Consider the following 26,098-nt stretch of genomic DNA (forward strand, 5'->3'; position numbering starts at 1 on the left):
GTTCTTCCCTTTGGGTCTCTCATATAGAGTACCACACTACAATCTTGTAGACATGCTTAGTAAGAACCATCTTGTTCAATAGAAGGTTCTGATTCATTGTGGACACCTGGCAAACAGAATTTTTTTTTCTCTTTCTCCTTGAACTGATGGCTAAGAAAAGGGAATGCTGGTGACCTGGTTTATGCTTTACATTCATCAAGGCCTCTCACTTGGATACATATTCATTTCCACTGAAGAAAACTGAAGATGTTGATTTGTCTGGCACAATGAGAGGTAAATCAACAGATTTTATACAGGAAAATGAGAAGGACCACACATTTGTGAGCAGCAAAAGGAACCAGATAGTGTGTCATGGCATACAGGCTATTAAGCCAGGACCTTCAGCTACACTGACCAAAGCCACCAGCCACCTGGCTACCTAAGCTAAATCAACATTAAACAATATAATAAATCATCAAACTATCAACTCTACTGATATGAGTTAAGTGAAAAAGCAGAACAGAGTTATTAGGTAGATAAAATGTGAGATGTGAATGTTTCTGACAAATAGATAGATAGATAGATAGATAGATAGATAGATAGATAGATAGATAGATACATACATACATACATACATACATACATACATAGACACATAGATACATAGATACGATAGATGGATGGATGGAATACCACTCTACATTCTGTTACTGTAGATACAGCTCACATAACCAGTAGCCATCACAGTGGCAGTGGCTCCTTACGGGTTTGCACCTACACAAAACACTTCAGTTACTTCAAAGTGTTTGATGAACAGAGCCACTTTCCTCCAAGCTGCCTAGTGCAGTTGTCAGCCTCTGAACATCTTCCGTTCTGAAGGCAGACTAACTGATCCCTTCAACAAGTAGAGTATGACTACCTGAACAGCATAAAGCTTACACTGTGAACACAATGGACGAGTAACAGAACTCCAGCAGCAGACTTAACAGAAATAATGAAAGATGAATGCTGCTGGAAACACGTTCAAAAAAACTGGGAAACATGAAAAGGACTTGTTTCCATTAGGATAAAAAATAGGTACTGGCACTGTCCTAGTTTGCTTTCTATTGCTGTAATAATACAATGAACCAAACAAACTTGGGAGGGAATCCTTTATTTTATTTTATTTTATTTTATTTTATTTTATTTTATTTTATTTTATTTTATTTTACATGTTACTGTGTAATGTTGAAGGAATATGGAAGAAGAATTTATGTGAAAGCTCAAGAAGAAAGCACAGAGGAACTCTCTTAATGACTTGTTCCTTGTATCAGGTTTAGCTACTTTTCTTTTCTTTTTTTTTTAGGTGATGAATTCTTTTTTTTTTCTTTATTAATTACACTTTACTCACTTTGTATCCCCCCTATGGTTCCCTCCCTTCTCCCATCCCAATCCCTCCCTTCCTCTACCCTCTGCATGCATGCCCCTCCCCAAGTCCACTGATAGGGGAGGACTTCTTTTCCTTCCTTCTGATCCTAGTCAATTAGGTCTCATCAGGAGTGGCTGCATTGTCTTCTTCTGTGGCCTGGTAATGCTGCTTCCCCCTCAGGGGGAGAAAATTAAAGAGCAGGCCAATCAGTTCATGTCAGAGACAGTATACTTTTCTTATATAGCCCACACCCTCCCACCTAGGGATGGTACCAACCACAATTGGCAGGCTCCCCTACATTCATTAGCTACATTCATTAGCTATCAAGAAGCTTCTCCAAAGGACGAGTCCACAGACAAATGTTAGAAGCAAGTCTAGTTGTATCGAGCTGAAAAACCAAGATTAGCCATCACAAATCCCACATTTCTTCAACTTGACACATCACTGCAAAACGACAATGTCCCCAAGACTCAGGACAGTATAATATAAAACACAACTTTTAAAAGTTACAAAGTCTTTAAAAATACTACCAATCATTTAAAAGTACAAGGGCTTTTTTAAAATTCAAGGTTCTTTTTTAAATATTTTTTAATTTTTATTAATTACACTTTATTCACTTTGTATCCCCCCATAAGCCCCTCCCTCCTCCCCTCTTAATCCCACCTTCCCTCCCCCTTCTTCACACATGCCCCTCCCCAAGTCCACTGATAGGGGAGGTCTTCTTTTCCTTTCTTCTGATCCTAGTCTATCAGGTCTTATCAGGAGTGACTGCATTGTCTTCCTCTGTAAGGCTGCTCCCCCCTCAGAGGGAGGTGATCAAAGAGCAGGCCAATCAGTTCATATCAGAGACAGTCCCTGTTCTCATTACTATGGAACCCACTGGAACACTGAACTGCCATGGGCTACAACTGTGTAGGGGTTCCAGGTTATCTCCATGCATGGTCCTTGGTTGGGGTATCAGTCTCAGGAAAGACGACTGTACACAGATTTTTTTTTTTATTCTGTTGCTTTCCTTGTGAGTCCCTGTCCTCTCCAGATCTAACTTAAACTGAAAATTGGCATACCTTTAATGGCATTTGCACTTCTGTCCCATTTCAAATTGCAGTCTTAAAACTTTACATTGAACTTTGGCAGGCCTTGAGCTTTGTTCACATTTCCTTATCAAATTCATCTTTTTCTTATAGTTAAAGTTTTGGCTTTCACTAACGAAGTTGCTATTGATTGCTACCTTAATTTTATTGAGCATTTTATACTATATTTTATACTATGGTGTATTTACTTAACATAGAGCCCTTCAGATCAATGTCAACTCCATTTTACTCATTTTGCTGGATCTCTTCTTGAGACAGAAATGCTTAATGCTTGTGTCTTTCTCCTTGAGAAGTCAAGTTTTATCAGTGTAACCAAAATAAAGTCCTCATATCTGTCAGAGACATTTTCTATATCCACAATATTCTTTCCAGTAAAACGTGGCAGGCGAGCTATTCTCAGTGAGAGCAGTTACTCTATGGAGTTAAATATGGCACAAACAATGAAACACCAAAAATTCATGGCCTGAAATGAGTCGGAGGGATAATGGTTGCTTTTATTTTAAGAAATAAAATACTGTTACACATGTCAAGGGATATGGGCCTGCTGTGGAGAAACATGTTACTACTTTTCAGAAGACATGAAGACATGGGATGACAGTGAGGCTTCTTGCAGACACCTGGGTTCTAGTCTCACGAAGATTGGCAACAGAAGGGAGAAGGTATGTGTTTCATGACAAGTCTGGATGGCTTGAGCTGTGATAATCATTTAAGTTCCTCTACCTTTATTGGCTTTCATAATAGAAGCACTTGAATGTGTTGGCACAGATATAACTGCAGAGAAAAGGGCACATTAAAAAAAAAAAAGGCCCGGAAGAATGTTTTTATACCACAAGAAATACCCCTGAGGTGAGTGCCAAGGGACAATTCTTAGCCATTTTATTGTGTTTTCCTTCAGATTTTAACTAGAGCAGACCATCTAGTTCATGAAAAGCTAACGAGAAAGGCGATCTTTGATGGTACATGTGATCTAACATAGGTAATTATTTGTGAGTTCTGTTCTTTTATCATCATTATCTGGAAAGAAATATTTCTAAGGTGGAACATGAGTCTCTGTCACTGGACATGGAAAAAGTAGGACTTAAAATCAAGACAAAACAAATAAAAGGAAGATGGTAAAATCACTCCTCAGAAATAATTTTTAATTTACTCGTAACTCAGGATGACAAGAGTTTCTCTGTTCTTTGTACATGACAGTTGCTATTAGTGTCAAAGTTTAAGAAAGAAGGGGTTGCTCTCATTGATTCTGTAGATTTCCAACAATTCAAGTTATACACTAGAGTCCATTTCTATGTTTATTTTTAGAAATGCTGCTTCTAATGGTGTCATATGGAAGATGCATAAAACACCATAACACACACAAAAACAAATCCACCATAATGCTCATCAATGTAACTATTTTATTAAAATAGATTATTTTTCAAAAATTGCTTGAATGATGTGCCCTAGCAAATATAACCACTTATGTTTCTTTTTCCCATTAATTAATGAACTTACTTTACATCCTGGTCATAGCTTCCCATGCTCCTCTGCTCTGAATCCCCTCTTCTCTTCCCTTCCCCCCACCCTCTTATCCTTTCTCCTTGGAGAAAGGAAACTTCCCGTGGATATCAACCTGCTCTGGCCTATCAAGTTGCAGTAGGACTAGGCACATCTTCTCCTTTTGAAGCTAGACAAGGCTACCCAGTTAGGAGAAAGGAGTTCAAAGGCAGGCCACCAAGTCAGAGACAGCCCCTGATCCTGCTGTTAGGGGTCCCACATGAAGACCAAGCTGCACATATGTTATTTATTAGCAGAGGGCCTAGACCTGTCCCATGCAAGCTCTCTTGTTCAGTCTCTGTGAGCCCCTATGGGCCCAGGTTAGTTGAATCTGTAGGTTTTCTTGTAGTGTCCTTGAACTCTCTGGTTCCTTCAATCCTTCCTTCCCCTCTTCCAGAACATTCCCTGAGCTCCACCTAATGCGTGGCTGTGGGTCTTTGGATCTGTTTCCACAAGCCACTGGGTGAAGCCTCTCAGATAACAACTTTGCTAGGCTCCTGTCCGCAAGCAGAGCAGAGTATCATCAGAGGTTGGCTCTCTCTCACGGCATGGATCTCAAGTGGGGCCAGTCATTGGTTGGTCATTCTCTCGAGGTTTTATGGCTATGTTGGTGTCCCCAGCTCCCCATTAGAAGTCTTGTGTGGTTATGGGAGGCGGGCATTTCAGGCTGTATGTTCTTGCTTTATGTCAAGTACATCTTCTTGTTTCTTTTCCCTTTTACCTACTGGACAAATTTCTTCATGTTGACTTACAAGAGGTCTTCATTTGTCCTTAAAATAATGACAAGTATCTCCAAATCTGAGGCTTTTTTTAAAACATGTTTTATAAAATGTCTTTTGATATATAGAAATTATAAATTTAGTGTAGCTGGACTGTGTACAATATCTTAGATACTATCAATGCTATAAGGAACACTAAAATTCTACTTTTCTCACAGAGCATTATTCAAATACAATTGACATTCCGCTCTTGGGTTGGATTACGTAAAAAAGGAAGTCAACTCCAGTGGGTACACCAGAAGGACACAACACTTTCTTCCGATTTGTAAGTTATTACTTCATATACTTACTTAATTACTGATTCACAACTAATAGTGTAAGGGAAGGTCCTTGTGACTTATATCACGCCTTTAATTCACTACTTTTGCCTTTCATATGTAGAACCTCCAACACAATTAAGGCCAAATTATTAAAAACAAAGAAGCATTTCTTTCCGTGTTTCTTTTTTTATGAATGATTTCTTTATTTTTTGTAAATGTATATGCATGTTTCATCTCTGTCTGAGCACCATGTGCATGCCTGATACACTCAGAGTCCAGAAGAAGACATCAAATTCTCTAGAACTGAAGTTACAGGTCTCTGAAGGGCAGCTGTGTGGGTGCTGGGAATGGAAACGAGTTCCCTGGAAGAGCAATAAATGCTCTTAACTGCTGAGCCATCTTGCTAATCCTTCTGTTAAGACAAAGGACACTAAATCCCCATACTAGCCCTTACCCTTTAGTAGCTATCATCAGAAGGTTGTGAAACTGAAACACCATTTATATTTTTATATTGTGGTAATAAAAGTTATCACTAAGGAGTGATTTTTCTAAAATAAGCATTCTTTTGGTGCAGGGATTTTCATGAAAATCATTTAGCAGATGCAGAGTGTGGATTCCTCGAGCCAGTGGGATTGAGCAGAAGAAGTTTACCTGCTTGTGACTTCGAAGAATTGGTAAAATCACAATGTTTATCCTTTAATGGTTATCAGTAAAGTAAAATTCAACAAGTTTGAACATTCACCCAAATCAGGGAACTCTACCTGACTTATGAAGCCTTGCTCCGCTGAAGCAACGACAAAGCACAGGTTTTTAGACAGTAAATGAAGCAAATTCAAGAAGTACGTCTCTATTTTGAAATGGTAAGAACCAATAAATGGAGAACCATGAAGCACTTATTTTGCTTTGGTGAAAGACTTTGTATGTATTTCTCTTAATCATCTAGGCAAATTTAATTCAGCGGTGGAGCATTCTATGTACATTGCTGAAAATAAAAAAAAAAACAAAATTGAACTGTAAACACACCTATTCTTCCCTCTCCTGTCTTCCAACCCCCTCTCATCAGACTCAAGCAACGAGAGTTTAGGTGTCATTCTGGGGATATCACATGGAAACGCATTCTACCTAAAGCAAATGTTACCTGTGCATAAAGTGTAGCCTGAGATTTTCAGTTTGGCAGTGGGGTCTAGGTGGTGCCTGACTACGTAGCTATGGCTGGCCTGGAACTCAAGTAGAACAGGCTAACCTGAAATTGGTGGTGGGCCTCTTGCCCCAGGCTCCTGAATGCTGGGATTGCAGGGGCGCACCATCGGCCTCAGTTTCGCTTTTCAGTATCTAGACACGGCAGACTGTTTCTCGTCAGGACATAAAGGAGATACTCACCTTTTGGAAGCATCCGTAAGCATTGCGCTAGTAAGAAATGTGACAAAACGAATTTAACCATTCTTATTGCAAAATATTGGAAAACACTGGTATTTAGGCTTATTGTAGACTTTATGATTACATAAGACCCGGACTGAGTGAGACGTCACACCGTTTGATGTTGCATGGAGAGTGTCTCCGTGATAAACCTCTGCCACCAGAATATCTGGGTCAAAATTTTATATTTTAGTAGATATTTTAACTATCACTCACCTTCACTGCACCTTCATTTTTCTCTAAACAGTCATTTTCACCAATGCTTGGTTCCTCAGATTTAAAACATCAATATGACATGTCAATGCCTTTAACTTGGTTAAGAAAATGTTTTTCAAAAGAGGTGTCTTTCATTGTTTAAATGAACAGTTACCCATTTATATATGATGACTTGTGGCATTTTTTAAATAGTTTGTGCATGTCTGTATAAGTTCATGCTTGAACAAAAAGCTTTGAAATTTAAAAACTTTTCAGTAGTTTTAAAAGTTATAGTTGAATTTAGTAAACAACGCATTAATTGTATGTGTTTATGGGCAGTGGGTAATATATATTGATACATATATATAGTTGAGCAACAATCAACTCAGTGTAATTACCACTTGACATGCCTATGTCTTGGGAACCAGTAGACTGTTCTGCTTACAAACACAATTTTGAGTCAAAGAAAACAGACTCAGCATGTGGCATCTTCTAGACTTTCACTCATTAATAAAAGTCACTATTAGGTGCTTCTAATCCATGGTATTAAAACTTAGGACAAAGTTTACTGATTGCAGTATGGGTTTAGAACTGGATAATGGAATAAATGGGTATGTGTGGAAGATAATACAGTAACCTTCCCAAAACCATGTTTTCTTTGAATCTAGAATATTCAAAACCATGAGTGAGCATACTAACCAGAAACATGAGAGTCAGGAAGGCCAAAGTCTCCTGGCTGTATGTTTTATAAGCCAGGCCGTTCGAGGTATGAGACACAGCTTGACGTTTTAGGCCAAATTCTCCAACATCCTTCCTCCTGTTATATTAAGTGTAGCCGCTGACATCTTAAGTAACTGGGAGGATATATCAAGAGCCACAGAGGCAAACAAAAAAGATAGGAGGCAAGGTCAGTAAATGTCTTTGGCACTTGCTTCCTCCCTGGTCATCTCAGGGAACGCTAGAGCTCCATCTAGTGACCACCAGTTCAGCCTAAGGGTGCTAACCCAGCCTGGGGTTAAGAATCATTTCCAATTGTTATGGTCAGCCAGAACATTACAGACAAGAGTCTTCCCAGATATGGGCTACAAGCCTCCTCAAGGCCATGTCCAGGCTACAGAGTGACGGTCAGTGGAAATAGGAATGTCCCTTTCATGACCGCTCATGAAGGAAAATTAACCTCCATTCAAGAAGAATCTTACACTCATGTCAAACCTAAACATGAACAAACACCCCTAATTTTGTTCATGGATTGTAAGAAGCACAACAAGACAAGAGGCTCCTCTTTTTGAGGACCAATGAGGTCCTGAGTCTATACAGGGACTCACCATAGTTGACTCTCTCTTAGCTTTGGACACAGCAGAAATGAAATTTTGGTGTTTACAATACTGAGCACCGTTTTGTATCCTGACTACTTTCTCTGGTTCATCCATCTGGTCCTGAGTGCTCCTTACTGGTATTGATGGTAAACCTCAAGACCCTGCTTTGTAATTCTCTTAAAATCTATGATAAAGGAATGTCAATTATCTTTCCATTACTTCTATCTTATCAACCAAGATGCCCCATTCCCCTGCTGAACAGGGAGATCATATCTAAACTTCAGATCCCCAAAGAAAAACACGTTTTACCAACCTAACCATGATTGTTCTGATAATTGTACCCACTGACTTGTGCTATGTAAAACCTACACAATACACTCAATATCTAACTCCTCCAGTTCCATAGCACTTGACCCCAAATACCCATCTTCAAATAGGCAACCAATGCTAAAATCTTTCTTACTTATCAGCATATAGAAACAGCTAATTGCTGAATAGCATTTCTCTGGCACATATTTCTGTAATGAATCATTTAAACATCTCTTCTAATCTAGTAAATATTTTACTTTCAGGTTGTCAAGGCCAAAACTGGAATTTATACTTTTGGTTTTGGTCCTGGTGTTTCTATATTTTCTCAGTGACTGCACAGCAAGGTCCAATTGCAGTCAAAGAACAAATGTTCTTTTCTGGAGCTTCATCAGATAGCCTTTGACTTGTGGGTGGACTATCATCACTCCAAGTGGTGTGACTTCTCCTTTCCACCAAGCCAGAGAGCTGCTTCTCTTCGTCCCTGCATGACCTTGAATGCTACATTATAGGGAACACAGGGAGATTCAAGACAATATGTAACTCAGTCTGGCTTTGAACTCACTATGTAGAACTCCACCTGCCTCTGCCTCTGAAGTGCTGAGATTAAAAACATGCACCACCATACCTGGCTTTGAACACTACATTTTTAATAACAGAAAGAAGCTCCCTGATGGTGAGGTTGTGCTTCACCCTTTAATTCTATGATATAAACATGTAGTAAGAGCAAGGCAGAGGAAGGACTGGGTGGGCATGTCACACAGAAGAAAAGAACATTGTTTTTAGCTTCCTTTTGCAGGAACCTTTCCCAGCAGTGCAACTTTAGCCCAGTCTACCTCCTTCCCATTTTTAAACATAGGAGGCATCTCTCTCTGCAGGCCCTCTGCATCCACTGACCACTCAGCATTCACTACTGCCTCAGATATAACCACTGTTAAACATTCCTCCTGCATACTTATTTAGCTCTCATTACTAATAGGACTGCCCTAACAGCTCTAAGCAACTTCGGTCTATCACTGTCTCCCAAACACCCCTCTCTGGAGTGTGCGGCTCTTTGGCTCTGTTCATATTTTTCATCCCCTGACGGATGTTCTCCATTAGTATCTATTGTCCATGTAACACTGCTTACTTTTACTTAGAGAATTTCGCTAGTAGCAAGTATTTTTTTTTTGTCATTTTACTCAATGTCATATTTCAAGCTCAAAGCACAAGCAGAGTGTTGAATGAAACATAAAGCTAATTAAACAAAGGAATTTATGTTGTGAGACTGTGCTTGTGTGTAAAACCTACCACTCTGTCTCTGTGCCTCTCTTTGTGCTTAAATCGTGGCCTTAAAAGTTCATCCTCAGTGCAGTCCTGATATTTTATTTTTGCTGTTTTGTCAATATGTACAGGGACTGCTTACTTTTATGATCCCTCTATGCTTCCTATTGGATATGAGTCTGATACTTATCATCACTAATGTTTTTTAGTATTAAGGGACGTGTTTTATACATTTTGTCTTCAATCAGAATATCAAGAATTTACTTTGAGTAAATCACACTTGGCTTGGCCCGTTGTGTAAGGAAGAGGATGATGAATAGAAGTGAGGATGGCTTTTCTCCTTCTCCTGGACTGTGAGTTTCCACTGTGCAATCAAACTGCTTTTTTTTTCATTTCGCAAGTTTTAGTGACTGGCTTATGAAGTTCTCCCTTAAGATCAAAAGTTTTTGATGTGCAGCCCTATGGCCTTTTTGCTAATCCAACTGCAATATAAAGAGTCTATGCTCATAAACTGAAGAGATGATAGGTCAGAAGTTAGGAGCACTGACTGCTCTCCCAGAGAACCTATGTGAGCTCCGTTCCCAGTTGTGGAAGCCCACAACTGTCTGTGGCTCTCGTTTCAGAGGACCCAGCATCCACCTCTGGCCTCTTTGACATGTGATGTACATACAATGCCGGCATGTAAACCACATAAAGTATTAAATAACTTTTAAAAGATCAATGAGAAGTATCTTATTTGGGAGAAATAAAGAAAATTATCCAAAATTTTCATTTTCTGCTTTTGTTATTTCATAAGCATGTTGTTCGCCGTTTTATAATCATGGAGTCATTTAGACATTTCAGAACTCCTATTAATATGATTCTCTTATTAGGTGACTTGATTGATTTCAATATTTGGTAATAAATAAATGGGAAATAACACTATTCCAAGTAAATTTCTGGGTATTGAAAATAAGTACAGAACTGTCACTCCTCAAGCAAAGTGGCTGGTCTTTTCAATGGTCCTCAGGTGTGTGGTTAAATTCCATCCAAGAATGCGGCATCAGATGATGATGGCACAAAGCCCAAGCATAGGCTGCTTCATTAGTGCTAGATAATCTTTCAAAGTTTGGGTAGTTTTGGTAGTTACATGGCAAAATTCATTTTGTTGTTTCAGTTTATATTCTTTTGATGCTTACTAATGCTGTTTTCTCTCTAACCTTAGAAAACCTCCCTCCTCTCCTCTCAGTCCCACCCTCACATCGCCCTTCCTCCATTCTCAGAGAAGGGGGTTGGGGGGTATTGGTACCAACCCACCCTGGCACATCAAATCAAAGCAGGGCTAAGCACTTTCTTTTCCACTGAGTCCAGACAAGGCAGCCCAAGGCAGCTAGAAGAAAGTTATCTGAAGGCAGGGGACAGAGTCAGTGACAACCCCGCTCCAATCGTTAGGGGACCCATACGAAGAACAAGCTGCACATCTGCTACATATGTGTAGAGCCCACGTGTGCTTTTTGGTTGATGGTTCAGTCATGTGAGCCCCCATGGGCCCAGGTTCGTTTTCTCTGTAGGTCTTCTTGTGGTATGCTTGATCCCTCCAGTTCCCTCAATCCTTCCTCCCACTCTTCCACAAGACTCCCCTAGCTCTGCCTATTGTTTGGCTCTGGCTCTCTGATTATGTTTCCATCATCTGCTGGATAAAGCCTCTTAGAAGACAGTTATGCTAGACTCCTGTCTGCAAGCATAGAAGAGTATCATAAACAGTGTCAGGGGTTGGATCTCTCCCATGGGGTTGGTCTCAGGTTGACCATATATCATTGTCTGCTCCATCTATATCATTACACTTCTTGTAGTTAGGACAAATTTGGAGTTGAAGGCTGGTATCCCCTCTCTCCACTGGAACACCTGCCTGTCTGCAGAAGGTGGCAACTTCAGGTCCTTATCCTCCTCTACTAGGAATCTCAGCTAGGGTCACCCCCACAGACTCCCGTGAGCCTCCCCCATCCCAGAGATGCCCCCCTCCAATGCGTACTGAGGCTTAAAAAAAAAAACTCTTTTCTCTTTAGAAAAACTTTGCCTGTTTTCCATATTTATCTTTCGTTTTTAGTATTATCATTATATGAAACTTGAAGTCCTCTTAGTCACATCTTTAAAACCTTGTTTTCTCAGGTTTTGTCTTTTAATTTTGCTGTGGATACATGTTTGGTGTTTGACTAGATGGAAATTGTTCATTTGGAATCCATTTTCATTTATGAAGGACAAAGCTGAAGTATATGTGCATGCATTTAACTGTGCACGCATATAAACTAATCTCTCTGTGTGTGTGTGTTTCAGTTAAGTAAACTTCCAGAGCAGCTGAGTCTCCAAGTGTCATATTTCTTAATTTAAAAATATTAATTTTTTTTAAAATAGCTTTGAGCCTGCCCACCTCTCTGGAAACCGTCAGCTGACCGAAGATGCTCCTCAGTAGGTGGGAGCTTGGGCACCCCTTACCTACATAGCGGAATGTTGACTGGCTAGAACTTGTTCAGGCAACCACAGCTGCTGTGAGGTCACGAGTGCAGAGTTCCTGTCGTGTCCAGGAGACACTGCTTCTCTGCGGTGTTCCCGACCTCTGCTTCTTACACTCTATTCTGCCCTCTTCTTGATGATCCCTGAGCCTTGGATAAAAGAATAAAACACATCTCCCATTGGTCGCTGGCCACTCCACAGATACTTATTGTCATAAGAAGTAATTGATACAGCATCGTACCTAACTGGATACAATGTACTAACGTGTAATGGGGCGATCTCACCAGGGAATATTCCCATCTCCACGAATGTTCATCCCCTCTTTATAGGCGCAGCTTATAACCGCACCGAATTAAGTGTCCTCTATGTCTTCATTTCTCTCTGAGCTTTATGTAATACATATTCGTTCATCATAATAAAAACAAGTTTACATTGTCTCAAATACAGATTTTTGATTAATTCAGCAAATGCTTTCTGAACATGGACTTTACACTGGACGTATGTCTGGACTCAGAGGACACACAAAAGCAAAAACAGAGTAAGAAGAGCACATTAGTGAAAAATCTTTAAAATTCAGGACAGGTTAAACTGAAGGGCAGAAGGAAAAGGCACAAAATTGTGCTCTGACCCATTAAATTTGGTCTGCAGAAGACCGCCCTTGAAGGCAAAAGAGGGTAAAATGGACAGAAGCACACTTGAAAACTGCTCGGTGAGGAGGAAGAAAGGACCCATCTGTGTGTACAGAGGGGGAGGGTGGTGGGAGAGTACCAGACAGAACCGCACACCTGAGCACACACCACACCCTGCCACCTTTCTCCTCAGTCCACCTAAGAAGCTGCACTGTGCTGCTTTAACAGAAGAGGATGCTCTTGACAAAGGCATCCAGCCAAGTTCCCCAGGCATCCCTGTGCACTGACAGATTTTTTTTTTTCATCAGCATGAAGTTACTATGAGAACACAGAAAACAAGAATCAAAACTATTGTATTCGTTCATTTATCTATTATTATAAAAGGTTACATAAAGAAAAATTTACGCAAATGTATCATGTACTGTGAACACATTTCTCCTCAAAACATTTAAATTGACAATTTTTATACACGCATGCACATGTGCATGCACACAACTGCCCCCCCCAAAAAAAACTAGTAAACTAGTAAACTAGATTGTACAGAGGCTAGAAGCTTCCAAGCCTATGCCTAGGGATAGTTAGAACAGAGAAGAAAATGCTGTGAGCTGAACCCAAGCCATATATTTACACAGCTTTGTTATGGCTCTCGGCTCATCCCTTCATCTGAGGAAATAAAAGCAACATTTACAGCAACACAGACTATCTTTGCATTGATTTACATAGACTTTAATTTACTGCCAGAGATGTTTTAATTTTTTCACATGAAAGTTCTGTATATTCCTTGTTAGACACATACCTATGTATTTTATCTAAAAATTAAGATAAAAAAATAGATCTATCTATATGTGGTCTTTGTTGAAGCAAAAATAAGCATAAATAGCACTGGGAAAGTTAAGACTTACATGAAGTGTAAGAGAGCAGCCTCCTGTTTATTCAGGTAATGAGGCAAAAGAGGAAGGGGCTATGTTTAAGATAAAAATTTTCTTCTGTGCTCAATCAGTGTACATGCCTTTATTGTACAAAATATGACTTTACAATAGTATACAATAAACTGTTTGCTTTAAAATGTATTATTATTATTATTGTTGTGTATGATGTGATATGTATTCATGGCCACGTTTGCTATGGTAAGTGTGTAGAGGTCAGAAGACAATTTTGTGTAGTAGGTTCTGTCCTATCTTTGTGTGGATTCTAGCATTTAATTCTGGTCACCAGGCTTGCCCATGGAGCCATCTTGCTCTCCCTAATTATTCTATTTTTTATCTTCCTACTGTAAATGTTATTTACAAACACATTCATGTTATATGTATGTGTGTGGCCATATTGTATATGAAAAAGGAGCTGATAGAAATCAGAAGAAGTAGATTCCCTGGAACTGGAATTACATATGAGTGTGAGCCGTCATGTAGGTGCTGGAAATCACACCTATTTCCTCTGGAAAAACAGTAGGTACTATTAAACATAGAGTCATTTCTCTAGAACCATAAATGCTATTTTTTAATTTCAAGTTTCAGTTTGATATTTTGGCATATGAAAAACATACCCTGTTTTATATCTTAAAAGACGTATAACCTAGAACTGCTGCACAGATGTAGCCCATGGCAGCTCAGTGTCCAAGAGGGTTCCCCAGTAGTAGGAACAGGGACTGTCTCTGACATGAACTCAGTGGCTGGCTCTTTGATCACCTCCACCTGAGCGGGGAGCAGCCTGACCAGTCCACAAGGAAGACAATGAAGTCAGTCCTGATGAGACCTGATAGACCAGGCTCAAATGAAAGGGGAAGAGGACCTCCCCAATTATTGGACTGGGGGAGGGGCACAGAAGAAGAAGAAGGAGGAGGGAGGGTGGAATTGGGAGGGCATGGAGGAGAGGACTACAGCTGGGATACAAAGTGAATAAACTGTAATAAATAAAAATAAAATAAATATTAAAAAACTATTTTAAAAAAAGATGTATTTCTGTCTGGCACAAGACACTCCAAGATCACAAAAGAGATTTTCTTTCTTTTTTTTTTTTTTTTTTTTTTTTGGCCAAGAGGGACACAGGTCATGGAATAAGAAACAAAGACAAGAGATAGAGGATGATGGAGAAGAGGAAAGGAACAAAGAAGAGGGGCAAGAGAGACTTTCCCTGGAACTACGAAAAGCTGCCTCTGAATAGAGCAGACAGACATGGTCCATAGGAAAATGGTGATTTTATAAAGGTAAAGGGGGAAAAAACTTGTGTTAGGTTAATTTTGATTGGATAGGTTAATCAGGGTAGCCACAAGGGGACTTTTGAATGCTGGACTTCAATAATTTGATAGCTGGACCTTGATGGTCAACCTCAGGAGGAGGAAGTGGTGAAATAAGGGAATAGACCTTGGTGGCTAACTTTAGGAATGTCATCTAATGGCTTAGCAAGGTAGAGGGAACGTAGGAAGGGCAAGCAGGGCCTGCCTACAGTGAAGCTCTCCAATATCAACATCATCTCCTGAAACCTCACCGTATTTTCTTATAGTTTTGTGTCAGTCCTTTACTTTTCTACATGGACAAAAGTGTCAGTGCAGAGAAAGTGATTTTATTTCTTCTATACTGTCTATATGCCGTTTATTTCTTGTCCTGTTGCAATATCTAAAAATATAACTACAATATTGAATATGAATGATAAGAGATGAGCTCATCCCCAAATTCCCAATCTTAGAGGAGAAGCTCTGGTGTCCTCCCACTGAGCATGGTGACATTGCAGCATTTTTCTAGGTTTTTCTTTTAAAGTTTTAAAAGTTTTAAAATTGTTTAGCTCATATATGAAAATCTTGAAAGATACACACAGTAGCATGTAACCTTCCCACACGTGTATTGGGTAATGACTAAATCTAATTCAAAATATTGATCTCAAGCTTAGAAGGCTGTTTAATATTAATTTACTGAGAATGTGTGGACAGGTGAAAAATTTTGTCAAAGACTTTTTTTTTTTTTTGCAATACTTGTTATCATCTTCACTTTAGCCTGTTGGTATGTTGGGTAGTTATGGGTCCTTCAGAGATTCAAAAGTATGACCATTTAGAGGCTTTTATTTGTATACTGACACCAGGTCTACACCCGGGACTGGTGATTGGCAAGTATAAGTGCCCAGCCATATCAGTCAGGGGTTTATAAAGGCAAAGAACACAAACTCACATTCTGTTCTCATACAAGCAGAAGGTCCTTTCCTGCAAAAACAAGCTTGTTTACAGAAACAGGAACGGCAGTTCCCCTCACGACCTATTACTGTGCAGGAACAACAGTTTTTAAATCGAACAAGACCAGGCAATGAAAACAAACCTTAACAGACCTTATCGTTTGAAGGTCCAATTTTGCTTTACAGTTATCTTAAGCACAGTAACTTTTAAACTTTTAAACATAAAGTTAGCCATCAATATAGTATTAGCCACCATAACTATTACTTAATAAGTGTTACTATTTATTATTAGCATTTGTAAGGGCAACAGCATTGGCTCAGTACCCCCAAGACCAAGTTTTCGGCACAAAGGAGATTTATTTGCCCCAGTGGGACAAAGGGCAGGGAATAAGAAACTAAGACAGGAGATAAAAGACAAGAGAGAAGGTGAAGGGAACAAGGGAGGAGAGGAAGGATATTTCTCTGGAAGGGGCAAAGAACTGCCTCTGGATAGAGAGGAGACAAACATACCCCATAGGGAAATGGCAGTTTATGAAGGTTAAAAGGAAACCCTGTGTTAGGATGAGATGTTTAATTTTAATTAGGCATGTTAATTAAGTGAGCCAAGGGGGGAGGGAGTGTTGATTGCTGGACTTCAGTACTTTAATAGCTGGATCTTGTTAATCTCAGCAGGAGTAAGTGGACAAATACAAAATAATAGACCTTAGGAGTTAGCTTTAGGAATGTAATCTAATGGGTTTTAGCAAGGCAGAGGGAATGGTGAGAGGCAAGGCTGGCCAGCCATGTTTGCCATTATCAGGCTGGCTGGAGTCCCTTAAGCACTAATAATATTAAAATATTATGGTTGAAGTGTTTGCATCTACATCCATGAGTGGTATTGTCAGTAAGTCTTCCTTTTGATGAATGGCTTTATTTGATGCTATTAGATTATATCTCACTCTTTATCCATGAATGGTCCTTGGTTAGAGTATCAGTCTCAGAAAAGACCTCTGTGCCCAGATATTTTGGTTCTGTTGCTCTCCTGTGGCCCTCCTGTTCTATCCAGGTCTTTTTGTCTCCCCTTTCTTTCATAAGATTCCCTGCACTCTGCCCAAAGTTTGGTTATGAGTCTTAGCATCTGCTTTGATAATATCTCACTTTATAAGGAAAGAAGGCCTCTGTGTTCATTTTCTGGACAATACTGTAAAGAGTTTGTATCATCGTTCCTCAAATATTTGGTAGGATTTATCACTCAAACCCAGTGCCTTACTTACACGATGCTGTAATTATTTAATTAATGATTTTAGAATCGTTTTAGGTTACCTATTGATCTTTTTTTTAATTGTTTTTTAAATTTTTTATTTAACTTTTATTAATTGCACTTTATTCACTTTGTATCCCCCCATAAGCTCCTCCCTCCTCCCCTCCCAATCTCACCCTCCCTCCCCTTTCTGCATGCATGCCACTCCCCAAGTCCACTGATAGGGGAGGTCCTCCTCTCCTTCTTTCTGATCTTAGTCTATCAGTTCTCATCAAAAGTGGCTGCATTGTCATCTTCTGTGGCCTGGTAAGGCTGCTCCCCCCTCAGGGGGAGGTGATCAAAGAGCAGGCCAATCAGATTATGTCAGAGGCAGTCCCTCTTCCCATTACTATGTAACCCACTTGGACACTGAACTGCCATGGGCTACACCTGTGCAGGGGTTCTAGGTTATCTCTATGAATAGTCCTTGGTTGGAGTATGAGTCTCTGGTAAGTTCCTTGTGTTCAAATTTTCTTGTTCTGTTGCTCTCTTGTGAAGTTCCCGTCCTCTCCAGCTCTTGCTATTTCCCACTTCTTACATAAAATTCCATTAACTCTGCCCAACATTTGGCCATCAGGCTCAGCATCTGCTTTGATAGTCTGCAGGGCAGAGGCTTTCAGAGGCCCTCTGTGGCAGGTTCCTAGGTTGTTTCTTGTTTTCTTCTTCTGGCTTTCAGAGGCCCTCTGTAGCAGGTTCCTAGGTTGTTTCCTGTTTTCTTCTTCTTCTTATGTCCATCCTCTTTGCCCTTCAGGATGGGGATTGAACATTTTAGTTAGGGTCCTCTCTTTTGCTTAGTTTGTTTAGATGTACAGATTTTAGCAGGTTTATCCTATGTTGTATGTTTATATGAGTGAGTATATACCATGTGTGTCTTTTTTGCTTCTGGGACAACTCACTCAGGATGATCCTTTTCAGGTCCCACCATTTACCTGCAAATTTCATGATTTCCTTATTTTTCATTGCTGAGTAATACTCCACTGTATAGATATACCACAGTTTCTGCATCCATTCTTCAGTTGAGGGGCATCTGGGTTGTTTCCAGCTTCTGGCTATTACAAATAAAGCTGCTACAAACATGGTTGAGCAAATGTTCTTTTTGTGTACTTGAGCCTCTTTTAGATATATGCCTAGGAGTGGTATGGCTGGATCTTGAGGAAGCGCTATTCCTAGTTGTCTGAGAAAGCGCCAGATTAATTTCCAGAGTGGTTGTACCAGTTTACATTCCCACCAGCAGTGGAGAAGGGTTCCCCTTTCTTCACAACCTCTCCAGCATGTGTTGTCACTTGAGTTTTTCATCTTGGCCATCCTGATGGGTGTAAGGTGAAATCTCAGGGTTGTTTTGATTTACGTTTCCCTAATGGCTAATGAGGTTGAGCATTTCTTTAAATGCTTCTCTGCCATTCTATATTCCTCTACAGAGAGTTCTCTGTTTAGCTCTGTTCCCCATTTTTTAAATGGATTACTTGGTTTGCTGCTTTTCAGCTTCTTTAGTTCTTTATATATACTGGATATGAGTTCTCTGTCAGATAAGGGGTTGGTGAAGATTCTTTCCCAATCTGTAGGCAGTCACTTTGTTTTGATGACAGTGTCCTTTGCTTTACAGAAGCTTTTCAGTTTCATGAGGTCCCATTTATTGATTGTTGCTCTTAGAACCTGTGCTGTTGGTGTTCTGTTCAGGAAGTTTTCTCCTGTACCAATGAGTTCTAGGATATTCCCCACTTTTTTTTCTAGCCGATTTAATGTGTCTGGTTTTATGTTGAGTTCTTTGATCCACTTGGACTTCAGTTTTGTGCAGGGTGATAAGTATGGATCTATTTTCATTTTTCTACATGTAGACATCCAGTTGGACCAGCACCATTTGTTGAAGATGCTATCTTTTTTTCCATTGTATGGTTTTGGCATCTTTGTCAAAAATCAGTCAAGAGGAAGAGCAAGCAACCAGTTGACAGGGAGTGAACATTAGAAGAAAACCACAGAGAGTAAGAGAACGTCAGGAGGATGGACAGACAGATGCATATGAAGTAGAAGGGAAGAGCATTCAGTTTTAGAGTTTCTGAGCCAGCATGGAGGAGAAGAACCTTCTTTTGAAACATCTGCCAATGAGGAAGGTCAGCGGGGTGCCTTCTCTGCCTCTCTGAGATAGCAGACATTCACCTCAGCATCTGGCTCTGGAGTCTTTATTGGTAAAATCGAACGTGTGAGATTTTGTCAAAAAAGACTCTGCATCCCTCTCGCAGAATAATTATTATGGAGGGACACTGAAGGGAGACCCACCCACCATCACGTTACCCGTAGCAGGCAGGGAAGTGGTAGGGAGAGGACCCTTAGAGGCGTGCCAGCCCCCAGGCCATGAACCACAGAAGACACACTGAGGTTGTAGACACCCAGAGGCCTCCCTGAGACCACACTACCCAGAGCGCTCATGCATAGGACACCCAGCGGGCTGCCTGGCCCGCTGGCAGGGGAGTCACGACAGTGTGCAAGCGTGTGGCGGACGGAAGAGAGACAAAGGGAATCGGAACAGTTTTGGTATTAGGAAGAGAGGTGGATCTGGTGGAAGAAGATGGAGAGGAATGTGAGTAACATGCCCCGCCACCTGAGGCCACGGTGAAATCTCAGCCCATGCTGCCACTGGGGGCCTTGTCTGTATCTGTCCGCAGCAGCAGAGGTCTGTGTAGATGTCGACGGCTCAATTTACTACAAGAGACCATGTGGACCTCCATGACCTGGGCTGCTGCCTGAGACCATACTGATGCCCAAGGGCTGTGCAGAACGGGCCCAATCCCTCACTGGGTACACCACTGAGGAGAGCACTCACCTCTGCACCTCATCTGGGCAGTGCAGTTAGAGCTGGCCCTGGTGGTGGGGTGTGGGTGGGTGAGCTGGACCCAAGGCCATGAGTGTGGGAGAGCTGTGAGGTGGTGTTGGGTGAAGGTGATGTCCTTTCCCTCCTCATGCCTTGCCACCTGCTGCAGTTGGGAGAACCGGCCCAGGGTTCACGAGAGCAGGAGATATTTCCGTGCCTCTCCTCAGCTGAAGCTCTTGGGAGGGTAGACCCAGTACCTCGACTGGGCGGGACAGCAGAGATGGCTTGGTGGTATGGGTATGGATGAGCTGGCCCCAAGGGCATGGGAGCTAGAGAGTTGACCCTGGTCCTTGCTGATGGCAGCATTCAGTGAGCTAGTTGAGGGAGTGGTGGAGCGCTCACCTAGATGGTGCCTGTGTGTGAGGGCTGGCGGGCTGACCAACTCAGTTATCACCCAGATTGAGAGCCCACCACAATGCCTACCTCCTCTGTGAACTGCTGCAGCTTGTGAAAGGGCCAGTCCTGCAGATTCAAAGCTGCAGGATCTACATGACACAGAGCAACAACAGGCTCTCTGAGGGGAGTTGTAGAGAGAATCCAGTACTGATGGTGTGGCAGAAGCCAGGGGCCTCAAACCAGACCAATGACTCATTGCCATGACATTTGCAAGTAAAGATGGGCACACTGTGGGACAAACCACGACACACTACAGCTTCCACGATGAAATGGTTTTTATGCTTTGTTTTGTTTATTTTTTGTTTTTTATTTTCTTTGGGGGGGCAGAAGGTGGATACAAAGGGATGGGGACCTGAGTGGAGTTGGGGTGCCCAACTCCAACTGGGCAGTTGTGAAACTCACAAGGAATCCATAAAAAATTCCTTATGATGTGAAACTCACAAGGAATCCATAAAAAATTAAAAAAAAATATTATGAATACATAATTGTTTATAATATCCTTTTATTGTGCTTTTTGCTTGTGTGAAATGATGATGCCTCCTTCATTTCGCATATTTCTAATTAGCACCTGATCTTTTTCTTATCCCAGACAGAGAAATGTTAATTTTAATGATATTTTAAGAGAACCAGCTTTTGGTTTTATTGATTTTTTTCCCTTCCATTTTCACTTTCAGTAATTTCTGTTCGAAGTTTAACTTTTTTTTTTTTTCCTATGCATTACTCTTAAACAGGCTATTTCCCTGGTTTTCAAATTCAGAAACTTAGAGTTCTGGTGCTTCTAGCGTTTCTGTTATAATCAGTGCTGGGAATTTCTTTCTTTAAAGGAGTTTTTAATTTACTTAAGCTATCTATTTTGGGGCTGTTTTGCTTTCCTATGTCAGGCCACCACGTACACGCACTTTCTGCTGAGGATAGAAGAGTGTGTGAAATCCTCTAGAACTGCACTGACACCTTTTTCTTAAATAGTTACTATTTCTGAAACTCATGAAATTTAGTAAGTTGCATTGTGATATTTTGAAAATACATATTAATTCCCATTGGTTTTCTCTCATGGCCAGTTATTCCACAGTCCTAGGGTTACAAGGACAAGTGTATCCCACCAGGGACTTTGCAGTACACAGGGCAGAGAACGTGGCCCAAGAGCACAGTAAGGGTGTGGCTTTCCGTGTGAACAGATTGTAAGGGGGTTTAAGGTGGAGAGTCGGGGCATTCCAAAGTTGCTTCTGGATGGGTTATTTAAAACTTGAACCAAGAGGAAGTGAGAAATGAATAATCAAACAAAACAGAAAAGCGTCAAAAAAAAGCGGCATTTCATCAACTAGATACATTCTCAGTTTTGAGGACTACGAAGAATTGAAAAAGAAACCAGAGGTGTATACTTGCTTGGCAAAGAACTAAAACACAAAGAATTGATTGCAATGTGCAAAAACCAAACACGTTATGTGTAGAACCAAAATGTTAACAGTAAAATAACACATGCCCTGGACGTGGCAACAAACAGCAAGCACTCACTGTTGCCAGGGATGTGGTGGAAGCTGTGGCTTCCAGAGGATGTGAGGCCCTGCCTGTGACATCAGCATGGTCAGAGGTGCTGCTTGCCTTTTGGCTGAAGTATGGCCTGAGTTATGTGTGAACTGTTTCACCTAGTGTTTTGAGCCATTGACCCAAAGTGACTTTATGTAAACTTATTACAAATGTTTTCAAATTATTAGTTTTAATTTTGTGTATGCTTGTATGTGTACGTGTGCATAAGAGTGCAGTTTACCTCGGTGACCAGTAGAGGACATTGGAGCTCCTGGAACATGAGAGCATCCTGACATGCTGGGAACTGAAGTCAGATCCTCTACAAGAGCACCAATCACTCTTAACTATTGAGAAACCTCTATTCTCTCATTCCAAATATTTAGTATTGTATTGCAGTCAGAATTGATCTTTTCTTAACTATTTGTTTAAATACATGAGATTTACTATATTTATTTGTATTATGGTCTTTCATTATGAATAAAGTGTGCTGTTATATAGATATTTAGGTTTTGAAAATAATATTAAGCCTGGCAGCGGTAGTGCACACCTTTAATTCCAGCACTGAGGAGGCAGAGACAGGTGAATCTCTGAGAGTTCCAGGACAGCCTGGCCTACAGAGTGAGTTCCGGGATAGCTGAGGCTACACAGAGAAACCTTGGATCAGAAACAAAACCGAAAAGAGAGAAGGAAGGAAGGAAGGAAGGAAGGAAGGAAGGAAGGAAGGAAGGAAGGAAGGAAGGAAGGAAGGAAATGATGGTAGCTCAGGCTAGGACCTCACTATGGACCAGTGTGACAGCACTGGCTACTCATAACAGGCTACTCCTGTCCAACCTCGAGCCTCCAGTTCTCTATCTCTTCATAATGCTTAAGCTGCTCCACTTCTGTTTCTCTCCCAACTGACCACCACACACTCACACATTGTGGTGGCTCCAGCTGCAGGTTGGCCACATGGCTGGAAGGCCCCTGGGTGACCTCCCCCATCAACTCTACATGACATGTCAGGAAGCAGGACCTGGGTGTTCCTTGCACTGGAGGGCAGGTCTGTGGTTGGCATGGCAGCCGCAGGTGTCTGTCTGTCTTCCTTCTGTGCTGCACTGCCTGGGTTGGATTGGATTGGATTTTTATGAGTCATGGGCAGTTTTGGCTACCAAGCCAGGCATCAAGCTAGAATGAACAGAGGTCTGCCATCAGCTCTGCCCTGACTGATGTAAGAATAACACCAACAACAAGGTGTCTCTTTGCTCGTTGCAGGGGTGTTGGTTGAAATAATTTTTTTTTAAATTATGAATTAACATTTCAATTAGTTACAGAAAAACTAATTGTGCTTTATATACATGAAATATCTTATGTACATAGATAAGATTTAAGGGTGATGAATGTAAGATACCATTTGCAGTATGTTTCTTTAAATGCTGTGTTTAATGTTTTTCTCTGTGGTTTTGTTTCTAAATTTTGGTGAAGAGGTTTGACAAAATTTGTCTATGTGGATTATGGAAGGACCTTTTGTATGTAAAACACAAAATCAGTTAGAGATGGAGTGAGAAAGGAATGAGGAAACACAAAATTGAATTCCTAAAATGCATGGCAGCCAAGATTTTCTCAATTACTGGGATTCTCCTATGAAATTCAATAACAGAGGCTGCTGGATATTAGAGGCTAGCCTGGTCTACATAGCAAGTTCTGGTCCCCCGCCCCCGATCACATAGTGACACCTTGTCTCAAACAAACAAACAAACAAACAAACAAAGCCATTCTGAAACTCACTGTGTTCAACAGGCTGGCCTTGAACTCACAGTGCTCCCTTTGCCTCTGCTTCTAGACTGCTGGGATTAAAGGCATGCCTCACCATGCCCAGCTAGATGATATTTTTAAAATGTAGAAACAACTAAGAAACTAAGGATGTGTCACTTGTGGGCCATTCTCAGTGGAGAGACCCACGCCCATGAATATGGGAGTGGTACGAACTGGAATTGGTGGGTTATAAAAAAATAACATAAAAACAAATAACAAGATACAAAATCGGTAGGGTGAAGGAAAGGGGTGGATCTTAGAGGACTTGGTGGAAAGGGTCATGGGGTAAACGTGATCAAAATACACCTTAAGCATGTATGAATATTCTCGGAGGATGAAGAAAGATACATCAAAAATTAGGGTGAAATTTAGAAGTTTGGGTAAACAAAACTGGGGAACTTGTCACCACTACACTTGCTTAACAAGTGACGTTCAAGCTGGAATGAAATCATTCTACGTAACACAAAACATGTGAGAGCCTAAATGTCAAGGCAAAAGTTAAGATAGAAAAAGACAGCGTAATGTGTTAGCATAAAACTAATGAATAATTTATTTTTTTACCCTAGTAGGAAATTAAGAAGAAAGAAAATTAATGCAAAACGACAGCTAATGAACATATATTAGAAATTCTAATAATAATAACATGAGATGGGGGAAGAATAATAAAAGCATATTTGTAGGACTGGAGAGCTGGCTCAGTGGTTTAGAGCACTTGTTGCTCTTGCAGAGGAGCTGGGTTCAATTCCCTGCACTTACAATGACAACTCACATAGGCCTGCAACTCCGCTTGCGTGGAATACAATACCCTCCTCTGACCTTCAAAGTCACCAGGCACACACATGGTATGAAGACAAACACGTAGGAAAACATATATACACATAAAATAAAATAAATACATCTGAAAAAACTGGATTTGTATGTAGCTAATGTTACCATGTCAAGGAGACTCCTGTAACAATTTTAAGTTCTACAGAGTCTTATAAAATAAGTAATTTGGGTGCATATATACAGATATATGCCAGGTATCATACTGTTTATAACTGTTCTCTTTTCATCATCATCATCATTAAAGTTTCTATTTTTTACATCATAGTTCTAAGGAATTAAACTAAGAAATTTATTGAGCAAATGGTCTTGGACTCTGCTACACCCCGAGGCCTTTGTGATCTTTAGAGATAGTGAGATGGAGTAGAGACTAGTTGGGGCCTTGAGAGAAGTTAATTGCTGTAACTCAGCATGTGAGATGAAGACCAAAAGGAAAATGCCTTTTGCACATGCATACCTTTATAAATAGCCATTAGGTGAGTTACTGAAACAGCCTGGATAAGGAAACTAAGAGAATAAAAAACAAGGCATGAGATTAAAAAAAACGAAGAAAGCTGGGAGGGAGCATGGCAAACTGTCAAATGTCACCACAGCCCCTGTAAGGCAGAATAGGAAGATCCTGTGAAGGGAAAAGAGCTGAGGACTTGGCGTGACAGGAGAGGAGCTGGCCCCCAGTGAGTTGAGTGTGAAAAAGAAACCACATGTTTTTCTGTTCAGGATGATGAGAGAAGGAGAACGGTGAGAACATGGGATTTTACATCGGATGAGGTTGGAAGTCACATGGAACCTTAAGATGATGGACACTACAACTGTGGTGGTTAGAATAAGAACGGCCCTGGTAGGCTCGCACTATTTAAGCACTTAGTCACCAGGGAGTGACCCTATTTGAGAAGGATTAGAAGGATTTGGAGGTATGGCCTCACTGAAGTAGATGCAGCGTTGTTGGTGAAGAGTGTCACTGGGTGGGTGTGGGTTGAAGTATCAAAAGCCCACACCAGGCCCAGGCTTTCTGTCTCTCTACTTGCTGTCTGTGGATCAGGATGTACCTCGAAGCTACTCGTCCAGCTGCTGTGCTCTCTGTCATAACCATCATGGACTAAACCTCTGAAACTGAAAGCAAGCACCCAACTAAATGCTTTCTTCTTTTTTAATTTAGTTTTTTTATTTATTACAATTTATTCACTTTGTATCCCAGTTGTATCCTCCTCCCTTGTCCCCTCCTAACCCCCCCCCATTCTCCCTCTTCTCCTCCCATGCCCTTCCCCTGGTCCACTGATAGGGGAGGTCCTCCTCCTCTTCCTCTGACCCTAGCCTATCAGGTCTCATCAGGACTGTCTGCATTGTCTTCCTCTGTGGCCTGGTACAGCTGCACTCCTCACAGGGGAAGGTGATCAAAGAGCCAGCCACTGAGTTCATGTCAGAGACAGCCCCTGTTCCCCTTACTAGGGAGACCACTTGGAGACTGAACTGCCATGGGTTCTGAGCAAGGGTTCTAGGTTATCTCCACACACAGTCATTGGTTGGAGTATTGGTCTTTGCCAAGACCCCTGGGCCAAGAATTTTTTGATTCTGTTGGTCTCCTTGCGGAGC

At 40.9% G+C, this 26,098-nt stretch overlaps 1 protein-coding gene across 1 annotated transcript; it reads left to right on the forward strand.

Annotated features, from left to right (window-relative positions):
• Positions 1–266: 266 nt before the first annotated feature.
• On the forward strand, positions 267–5,766 carry LOC129679978 (NKG2-D type II integral membrane protein-like). The gene is made up of 4 exons (XM_055611497.1): positions 267–273; positions 2,983–3,137; positions 4,952–5,058; positions 5,628–5,766. The coding sequence occupies exons 1-4, from the start codon at positions 267–269 to the stop codon at positions 5,764–5,766; spliced, it is 408 nt and encodes a 135-aa protein (XP_055467472.1).
• The last annotated feature ends 20,332 nt before the right edge of the window (positions 5,767–26,098 follow it).

This window comes from Psammomys obesus, unplaced genomic scaffold (assembly GCF_907164565.1).
Source record: "Psammomys obesus unplaced genomic scaffold, mPsaObe1.curated_primary_1811, whole genome shotgun sequence".
Classification (NCBI taxonomy): domain Eukaryota; kingdom Metazoa; phylum Chordata; class Mammalia; order Rodentia; family Muridae; genus Psammomys; species Psammomys obesus.